The sequence below is a fragment of the Lynx canadensis genome, chromosome A1 (assembly GCF_007474595.2).
Source record: "Lynx canadensis isolate LIC74 chromosome A1, mLynCan4.pri.v2, whole genome shotgun sequence".
NCBI classification, from domain to species: domain Eukaryota; kingdom Metazoa; phylum Chordata; class Mammalia; order Carnivora; family Felidae; genus Lynx; species Lynx canadensis.
In genome coordinates, this window is record NC_044303.2 from 85652186 (window position 1) to 85663283 (window position 11098).

The window sequence follows — 11098 nt, forward strand, 5'->3', positions numbered from 1 at the left end:
AAGTCTTAGGAAATGGTGGTTTGTAACCAAATGGCACAAACAATAGGAAACCAGAAAAAAATAAAAATGAAAATAAAAGATTTTTCCAGCGTGGACAAAATTAACAGTGATAAGAAAGAAAAGAGGAATAAAAGAGCAATTTCCCCATTTTTTTTCAAGGACTTAACCTTTCATTTCACTCTGATATACAAAACAACAGTAATCACTAATGAAGGAAAAAACAAAAAAATAAGGAAGCCATATTTTAATAGTTATTTCACTTAGTTTGTCATGAATTTGTGTAATAAAATTTTATCTAACTTTTCCCAAATTCTAAAAAAAATAGGGTTAAATATATCTGCTGGAACCACTGGGAATTTATTAAACTATTGCAAAAAAAAAAAAAAAACCAACTAATTAACACGTGAATCAAAGAAAATGATCTGCAGAAATAGTGTGAATTAAACTTGAGATTAAGTGATACATGAAGATATGGATAGAAAGTAGAAAGACATTTCCAGGTGACAGAAAATGTGAGGGAATGAGAATACAGGGCAAATACCAGTGATTGGAGTTGTAATATGAATGTGATATAATCATTTACATCTTCAAAAACTGGATTTGGAATGGAGAGCGGGGGTGATTCAAGAGAAGTAAATACACAAGGCACTGTATTACCTTGTGAAAAGTATGATATCTGGGCATGACTAGGTTAGATATTCAACTTCTAAAAGATTGATCATAGAGGACAACTGACATCATGATCTCCGGTAGTATCGAATAGGTGGATAAATTCACTTCTGGTCCTGGTAATTAAAGATCATAAGAACCAGAGAACCCAACATATGCTCTCTCAAACCTGACATATTAGGGATATATATTTGGGGAAAGGTGAAATTTCACAGGAATCAATGACTGCCAATTGTTATCAACCACTTCGAAGCAGCTTCAGGAATATTCAGAAAATGTATTCACTGAAAAGGAAAGAAAATGAATTTCTCTTAGGATGATATCACGACTTTCTACCTAGAGTAAGGGGCAGTACAAATGGACATGTCTTGCTTGTTCACATATAGCCTGGATCAGTATATTTAAGAACTAGAGGAAGAATGCACAAATTTTCTATTAAAAAAAAAAAACTATCTTATTAAAGTTTTGTGAGATACTTGCATATTCTAAAGATATTGTCCATTTTCAGGAAAATGTCTGTAGTACATGTCAGTTTATTCTTTATTCTTTTTTCTAATTAATAATACTTATTTCTTAATTTTCATCAAATATTTTGTATTTTTAAAAATGGTATTCAAGTTTTATGTTCTGTTTTGAATAGATTACTGATGACAATTATAAAACTTTCCATCTAGTTGTTTCTATTTTTTAAGGTTTTAAGATATGCACACAGATATGCACACAGGCTTTTATTATAAGTTTCAAAGATTGTGGCATAAAGAGTGGCTAATGGCTGTGAAATACTTTTTCCCCCAATTTCCCATTCTCCTGAGGTACAGTAGAGATGGATGGAACAAATGACAGCACTCAGGGAAATTTCATCCTTTTGGGGTTTTCTGACCATCCGCATCTCGAGAGGATCCTCTTTGTGGTCATCTTGATTGCATACCTCCTGACCCTTATGGGCAACACCACCATCATCCTGGTGTCCCGACTGGACCCCCACCTCCACACTCCTATGTACTTCTTCCTCACCCACCTATCTTTCCTGGACCTCAGTTTCACCACCAGCTCCATTCCTCAGCTGCTCTATAACCTGAATGGCCATGACAAGACCATCAGTTACACAGGCTGTGCCATCCAGCTCTTCCTGTTTCTGGGTCTGGGTGGTGTGGAGTGCTTGCTCCTGGCTGTCATGGCATATGACCGGTTTGTTGCAGTCTGCAAACCCCTGCACTACCTGGTGATCATGAATCCACATCTCTGCATGGGCTTAGTGTCCCTTGCTTGGGGCTGTGGTGTGGCCAACTCTTTGATTATGTCTCCAATGACTCTGTGGTTACCCCGCTGTGGATATTGCAAAGTAGACCACTTCCTGTGTGAGATGCCTGCCCTGATTCGAATGGCCTGTGTCAATACAGCTGCAATTGAAGGCATTGCTTTTATCCTGGCAGTGGGCATTGTGCTGTCACCTCTGGTGTTTATCCTGATATCCTATGGCTACATCGTGAGGGCTGTGTTAAGTATCCAGTCATCTTCAGGGAGGCACAAAGTCTTCAACACCTGTGGCTCCCATCTCACAGTGTTCTCCCTTTTCTATGGAAACATCATCTACATGTACATGCAACCAGGAACCAGCTCCTCCAAGGACCAGGGAAAGTTTCTCACTCTTTTCTACAACATTGTCACACCACTCCTGAACCCCATGATCTATACCTTCAGAAACAAAGAGGTGAAGGGGGCACTGAGAAGATTAGTTTTGGGAAATCTGTCTTTAAGGAAGAGATTATAACCTAACACAATGATAGCAATGATTTCTTATGTTAATATCCTACACTATATTGATCTTGCATTACTGCCATCTGCTAGAGTTTGGGAATATTTCATCACAGAGTTTATGGCCCATCTTTAGTTTTCTTTTGTGCAAGTCATGCAGGAGTATATAAATTATAATATTCAAAAATGGTTATTCTCAAGGAATATCTGTTGACCATTACTAATGTACAAATATCTAGATGGTTAACATACTATACTAAAAAACAGAGCTATGTTTTCTAGTCAGTCTAGAAAGGAAAGAGAGAAAATTGAAATGAAATTTCTTTTACCCAGACTTTCTGAAATGTTTAACCATTATAGAATATTGAATATTTTATTATAATCATTCACCTTTACAAATTTTGATAAGATCTGTCAACATGGATAATAATTTATATTTCACTATCATTGTCCTACAACAAAAGCAACAAAAACAACAAAACACTCTCACAGAAAAATGTAGCTAATATTCCTTATTATCTATTTAATGATTCAATAGCAATTATTGAATGGCTTTTGTATTGCAGGCACTGTTCTAGGTGCTGGATTAAAGCTTTGATCAAAACTGACAAGGTCCCTTGGGGTGCCTGGGTGGCTGAGTCAGTTAAGCGTCTGGCTTTTGATTTCAGCTCAGGTCATGATCTCATGGCTACTTTGTGAGACCAAGCCCTGTGCTGGGCTCTGCACTGACAACATGGAGCATAGTTGGGAATCTCTCTGTCCCTTTCTCTTTGCTCCTCCCTGCTCCCTCTCTTCTCTCTCTCAAAATAATAAGTAAATAAATAACACTAAAAAGAAAAGACTGACATGATCCTGATTTTGTGAAATTTAATTATTAATATCTATGCTGGTGACAATAAATGACAAAGAATAAAGCCTTCATTGAGTGATAATGTAAATAAAATTAAAAATATGTATACATATATATTGACATTTATATTGATATCATGGGAAGTAATCAAGAAGTTGGGAAAGGTGGAATGTTCTGGGAAGGTCTCTATGGAAATACTATTTTAGTCACATCCAGAGGATGAAAATGAAGACCTGTCACAATCATTCCAGAAGAAGGGATGTTAAATTTAAATTTTGCCATGTAAGAGGAGGCTTGGCATACTTTGAGTCAGAAGAATGGTCATTGTTCATGGAGTGGGGTTCTAGAGAGATAATAGTGGAGATAGAATCAAAGAGGTAGACAGAGAAGGCCAGAGCATGAAGAATCTTACAGGTAATGTTACAGACTAAGGCAAGAAGTAGTGGAGAAAGTAAATAATATGATTTTTCAATTTCACAGGTCCACTCCTTCTGTTGTGCAGAGCATGGAAGTTTTGGGACAAAGATGAGGCAAAACAGACTATAGCAGTAAATGAGACAACAGTAGCTAATGGTTTGCAATAAACAGTATCAGTGAAAAGAGTAAATTTATAATCAAAGATGTATTTTAGAGATCAAGCCAGGAGTATTTTCTAATGGAACTTGTAGAGTGAGAACTGATTAGGAATTAAGAGTGATGTAATTTGCAATTTGTAATTTTAGCAAGCAGGTGTTGATTAGAACCTTTTCTGGAATGGGAGTGATTGAAGTAAAAGCAAATATACAGTTGGGGTAGGGATTCAAATGTTCTTTTTTAGACAAATTATGTTTAGAATAAAGAAAAAACAGTCAGACAAGGATATCAATGTGGTAGTTATGTAAAAGGTCAGGACCTCAGGTTAGAAAGGCAGCGTTGGTAATATTAATTGAAATTCACCAGTATAAAGATGTTATTTAAATGCATATTTTACTGCCCATTTATGGAGTAGAAATAGATAAGATAACTGAAGTAAACAACTTATACTAAGGAAAATAAAAGAAACAAAGAAAGAGACTAGAACTAAGTTCTAAAATGAATTAATGTTTCCAGCACCTGGGTAACTCATTTGGTTGCATCACTCTTGGTTTTGGCTGAGGTCATGATCTCACAGTTTTGTGAGTTTGAGCCCCATGTCACACTCGGTGCTGCCAATGCAAAACCTGCTTCGGATTCTTTCTCCCTCTCTCTCTGATCCTCCCCCACTCACTCACACACTCTCAAAATAAAAAATAAACTTAAAAAATAAAAAATTAAATGAGTTAATGTTTAGAAATCAGAGTAAAAGGCATCAGCAAAGCATTAAAATTGGACAGTGTGGTAAATTGTTTGCAGATATGACTATTACCAGTTCCTTTCATACTATGCATGTCTTTTACGCCTTCCATCCACAGACAAACACTTCAGTATGGTCTGGTCATGTGACTTGCTTTGGTCAACAGAGTATGCTAGTTGTAATGTATGAATCCTGGGCCCAGTTCACCAGAGTCCTGGCTGCTACCTATTTTGTTTTATTGGGATCTAAGTTCCATGTAAATAACCTCAGGCTACACTGATAAATGCTGACAGGCAATATGAACAGAGATAGATCCAGATAGATCCAGTCATTCCACCCTCCAGTGCTGTGAATGAGGTCATCCAACCAGAGCCAAACACCTAGCAAACATATCCTTTCAAGGTCCACACAGCCAGAACGTGGAACAAAGATGAACTATTCTGGCTAAGCCCTGTAAAATTTTCTGATTCATAAATAAGAACAATAATAATGTAGTTTCCACTAGATTTGAGGATGATTTTATTGGCAGTAATAAATAATAATCAGAAAATAAAAGAAAATGAGTTTTGTTGTTGTTTGTTTTTGTTTTTGTTTTTGTTTTTTGTTTTTGTTTGAAACCAAGTTCTAGGTAGAGTCAGCAAGTGTTTGGTATGCTGGTAAGAAACTTACAAGAGAAAACATGTATGTGACCCAACAAAGAGATGTTAGTAACATTGACAATTCTTTCAGAGAATTAGTTGAGAATAAAATTTCATTTGGAGTGTGAAAAAGAAGAGAGATGAAAAAGTGGAAGTTTTTACTAGAATACTCTGAGGTATGAAAAGGAAACAATACTTCATTATGGAATGTTTTGATTCATTTAAAAATAGTATGTACTAAATGGGTCTGCAAACTTAATCTAATATTTAAATTTTTTTAACATTTATTTATTGTTGAGAGACAAAGAGAGATAGAGCACAAACAGGGGAGGGACAGGGAAAGAGAGGGAGGTAAAAATCCTGAAGCAGATTCCAGGCTCTGAGCTGTCAGCGTAGAGTCTGATATGGGGCTTGAACTCATGACCTGAGCTGAAGTTGGACACTTAATCGACTAAGCCACCCAGGTGCCCCCTGAATCTAATATTTAAATTCAGAAAAAGGCTCTTTGGAAGCCAGAGGAAGTTTCTGGTATGAGGATTGAGGTCTTTAAAAATGGCAAACATTGGTGAATTCAAATCTTTCAATAAGAACCAGTACATTTCTCAGTTGCAACAGGCTAAAAGGTATTGTATATAAACAGAGGAAAGAGTATATATTTTTTATGGAAATAATGCATGGAGTTCTTCACTGTTTTGATTTCCTCATTACAATGTAAGAATTAGTCATGAATTGGAGCATATTGAGAAGTTGAATAGTGACAGAGAAAGTAGGTTGATATGAAGAGTGAAAAGAAGGTAAAATGTAGTCTTTTATTAAAGTTTATTTATTTTGAGAGAAAGGGGAGGCAGGGACAGAGAGAGAGGGAGAGATAGAGAAAATCTCAAGCAGGTTCCATGCTCTCAGCACAGAGCCCAACACAGGGCTCAATCTCATGAACCAGGAGGTAATGACCTCAGCCAAAATCAAGAGTCAGATGTTTAACTAAGCCACCGAGCACCCCAGTAAAATGCAGTCTTGAATGGGAAAATTAAAATATCTCTGTAGTCATATCTTATCTCTTGCTATGGTTTATTGTCCTTTATCATTTTTGAAGATGTATTTAAAATAAAACAAGTTAGCACAATTTAAAAATTATTCTCCAAAGTTATGAAACTTTTCAAATATTGGTGAACTGTTAGCAGGCAGTGGAATTCTTCCAGGTGTGAAGGTGATAGAAGAGAATGTGTGTGACAGAAGAGAAAGCATATCCTTATTACAGATTTGGAATCAATAATTTATGGTAATATTGGTTGCAAATAACATAACAAGGGATTTGAGTTCCTGGAGAGGTCAAAATCGTTGGTGTGAAAATATGTGTAAAATTCATGTTGTTAAAATAGAGACTAAGAGGGCTCCTGGGTGGCTCAGTTTAAGTGTCTGGTTTATTTAGGTCATAATCTCACAGCACGTGAATTCAAGCCCCTCCTTGGGTTCTGTGCTGACCGCTTAGAGCCTGGATCCTGCTTTGGATTCTGTCTCCCTCTCCTTCTCTGCCCCTCCCCCGCTCACGCTCCGTCTCTCTCAAAAATAAATAAACATTAAAACATTTTAAAAATAAAATAAAATACAGAAGAAGAACAAAATGTATAAAAAATATGAAGGCACTTTATTTAATAAAGTAACAAATATCAGTATGGAGGAAATGCTTGTTATGTTGAACTCCTATCTGTTGACCTCAGAATAACTTCATCCTCCTGCCAGTTCCTTATGGTCATAAGAAGACTGTTACATATTCAAATAATTATTGGTATGAAAGGAAAAAAGCCATGAGAAATTAAAAAAAAATAATAATGATTGACAGCTCTTAAGAGTGGCCTTTGCCACTTTCTGGCAAAACTCATTCAAGATTTTTCATTTAAATCTAATTGATCATCTCTAGTTGAATGGATATCTATAAAGGTTAATACTTTTAGCTAATCATTTGATTCCCACAATGAAACTATCAAAGTCTCTTAATAATGAGGATGATTCTACATAACAGAGTCAGACGTCAGAGGCTGATATGCCTGAAGTGCATTCCTAAAGGATGCTGTTACTGTCAGGGAGCTCTAGAGCAATAGCTCTCCATTAGAATTACCTTAGGGAAGATTAAAAAAAGTAATAAAGGAGTCAGAATTCACTCTAATTTTATCAACATCCCTGGGAGATAGTCGAGGATACAATTCTGTATAGCAGAGTTTTATTCTAGGTCCAAAAAATTATTATATCCAAAACTGTGGTTTGTCGTCTGAGGGGGATAGAAGAAAAATAATGGAGTTAATCAAGTCAGGGGTCAGAAAGCACATGGATTCGGATGCATAAGTCATAAGAAGCTTGAAGTCACCAAGAAAGATAAATGAAGATGTGATGTAGATGATATCTTGGAACAAAATAAAGTGGGCATAGTTTTATCTCATGATGGTACTCCAACATAGTTGTTGGGTCAATGCATGAAAAATTCAATGAAAATAACAAAAGTAATAATATTTACATAGTACCTGTCCTTCTAAGTACTTTAAAGGGTTTTAAACTGAGCCTAGATTACAAAATCGAAAACAAACTTCTAAGTCAGTGAGCATAAAGGCAAACAGTATCCCAGATAATAAAATACCATGATTTTATTTTATTTTATTTTATTTTATTTTATTTTATTTATTTTATTTTATTATCTTATTTTACTTTATTTTATTTTATATGTATGTATTTTTATTTTTATTTAATTTTTAGAAAGAGAGAGACCAAGACAGAGACAGAGCAGAAGTTGGGGAGGGGCAGAGGGAAAGGGAGACACAGAATCTGAAGCAGGCTCCAAGCTCTGAGCTGTCAGCACAGAGCCCATTGCAAGGCTCGAACCCATGAACTCTGAGATCATGACCTGAGCCCAAGTCAGCTGCTTAATCAACTGAGTCACCCGGGCAAACCTTAATTTAATTTAATTTAATTCAATTTAATTTATTTTTTTTATTTCATTTCATTTCATTATTCCTTTTCTTTTTTTCTTTTCTTTATTTTATGTTTATTTAAGTTTATTAATTTATTTTGAAAGAGACAGAGAGAGTGTGAGTTTGGGAAGGGCAGAGAGAGAGAGAGAGAGAGAGAGAGAGAGAGAATCCCAAGCAGGATCTACACTGCCAGCCCAGAGTTTGATGTGGAGCTTGAACTCATGAAACCATGAGACCATGACCTGAGTTGAAATCAAGAATCAGACACTAAATGGACTGAGCTACCCAAGTGCCCCTACCATGATTTTATTAATGACTGTATTTTAATAGCCTGATTTAGTTCAATTCTAAATAATATGAACATACTTTTAAATACCTGGGCTCATTTATTGCTAGTTCTAGGGGAGGAAAAAATTCCTCAACTCATATTAGGTTCACTGACTGGGAGTCTCCAAATAGAATGACAGAAGACAGATTAATAACACAAAACAAATAAATTAATTAAATGCATCACATATACATGAATAACTCCAAGAAGCAGTAAAATTTGAGTTTACATAGCATCTTAGCAAAGAATGAAAATTTTGGAGAAGTGACAAGAAAAAGGGAAAAAAAGTATTTGGGCCTTTAGTGTTGGCAAATTGTGGATAATCAAGTATACGGGGGAAACTGATGATAGAATATGGCAAGTTTAAAGGTTTGTTTTTGGGGGCTCCTGTGTGGCTCAGTTGGTTAAGCATCCGACTTTGGCTCAGGTCACCGTCTCATGGTTTGTGAGTTTGAGTCCTTCATTAAACTGTCTGCTGTCTGCACAGAGCCTGCTTTGGATTCTCCGTCCCCTTCTATCTCTGCCCCTCCTTCACTCTCTCACTCTCAAAATAAACATTAAACAAATAACAATAAATAAAACATAAAAAGTTTGTTTTGTAGACTCCTCTGGTGCTATCTCTGGGTTGATAAGGATCTTGAGTTGTCTCCAGTGATTAATTTCTGTCCTTCTTATTAGAAAGAGGATGGGGGCACCTTTACAAAATTATGTCCTGTTTTTAAGCATAGAGTGGAAATTTTTTGTACTGCTTTTTAATTGTCTTTGGTTAAAAATAATCAATAAATCAAAGTGGCACATTTTGGGGTGAAATATTTCACTGCTTTTCATTCTTCCATTCCCCTCTATAAAGGGAGAGAAAAGCATTAACTGGAACATGCAGAAAAGAACACATAGAAGATATGAGATATGGAGAATTTTTGCAATGCACACATATTCACACACACACACACACACACACACACACTAAATATAAAATACTGTTGAGAGAAACGTAAAGTATCATGAAAGGAAAGGAATAACATGTTCATGTATTTTAAAGCTGCAACAATTTTAATTGAATTTTTATTTCCACATAACGGTATATTTACATGCCATTAAAAATGCAAAGAGAAGTCCTATGTATACCTTACCGAATTTTCCCAATGCTAAAATATTTCAAAACCTTAGCAAAAGATCACATGCACAATAATGTCATTAATACAGACCAGATGCAGAACAGTACCATCACCACAAGAATCCCTTTTATATCTACATCCACTCTATATCCTTCAGTAAATCCCAGAATCACTTAACTGTTTTCTATTTCTAAAATGTTGCCATTGCAAGAATGTTGTATAATTTGAATAATATAGCATGTAAACTTCAAAAGGTGATTTTTTTAAAGGTTGAGGCAATTATTTAGAGGAATTTTAGGTTCACAGAAAAATGCAGGAAAATACAGAAATTTCCCATATAGCCCCCTTCCCCCACAGATGCATATACACTGTCATTATTAACAATCCCCACCAGTGTAGTGCATTAGCTATATTTGATGAACTTACACCCACATATCATAATCAGCCAAAGTCCATGTTTATAGTAGAGTTTACTTTTGGTGTTGTACATACTGTGGGATTGGACAAATGTATTATGCCATGTACACATCTTATGCACCATAGAGAGCATTTTTTCTGACCTAAAGATTCTCAGTGACCTTTTCACTCTCTCTTACACCAATCTTTCCTCTCTTTACCCTACCCATATTGTTACCTTTTCCATAATATTATACAATAGGTATCATAAAGTATGCAGCCTTAAAATATAGGCTATTTTCACTTAGTAATACACATTTAAAATTCATCCATGTCTTTTCATGGCTTGATAGATTACTTCTTTTTATCAGTAAAAAAGCATTCCATTGTTTGGATGCATCAAAGTTTATTTATCATTTTCCCTGGAAGAATAGCTGAAACTAAAGTGTGTATAAATTAGGGGGATGTGGGGTTCCATACACACAAGGTACTTTGGCAGGATAGCTGAAGTGCATGTAGACCCAGATGTTTCATGATTCTGTACAGAGTGTGCCCTACAGGGGTGGCTGGAGCTGAGGTGTTTTATAGGCTAGGAGGCCCTGGGACACTCCATGCAGGTACCCTCGGAGGAAAGTTAAATTTAATATGGGTATGAGTGGCTGTGGTATCTGGGTTCTCCATGAAATGCATGCCCTTACAAGACAGCTGATGATGACTTGTGTGCAAACTGGGGTGTTCCAAGGTGCTCAGTGCAAGGGAGTTCCATGGATGGCTGACTACAGTCAATGTAGGCATGAGCCAGGGGTTCATGGGTCTCTGTGCACAGGGGCACACTGGAAAAGTGGATAGATCTGAAGTAGATATCACCCAGTGCATTCTGGAGTGCTCTGTGTCAAGGGTGCCCTAGCAAGCTGTCTGAAGCCAAAAGTGGTATGAACCTGGAGTATTGTAGGGATGCTTTGCACATTTGTCACCTTGGCATGAAGGCTGGAACTGCAGTTGGTGCTAATCAGGGTGTTCTAGTGAGAACTGCCCTGTGGCCACCTTGGTGGGATGGCTGGATCTGGTGTAATCT

At 36.3% G+C, this 11098-nt stretch overlaps 1 protein-coding gene across 1 annotated transcript; it reads left to right on the plus strand.

Annotated features, from left to right (window-relative positions):
- The first annotated feature begins 1492 nt into the window (after nucleotides 1-1492).
- Nucleotides 1493-2440, plus strand: LOC115512047 (olfactory receptor 2W3-like). Its single transcript, XM_030312728.1, has one exon. The coding sequence runs from the start codon at nucleotides 1493-1495 to the stop codon at nucleotides 2438-2440; it is 948 nt and encodes a 315-aa protein (XP_030168588.1).
- The last annotated feature ends 8658 nt before the right edge of the window (nucleotides 2441-11098 follow it).

Coding starts and splice junctions, on each gene's coding strand:
- LOC115512047 (XM_030312728.1), top strand. CDS start 1,493: ATGGATGGAACAAATGACAGCACTCAGGGAAATTTCATCCTTTTGGGG.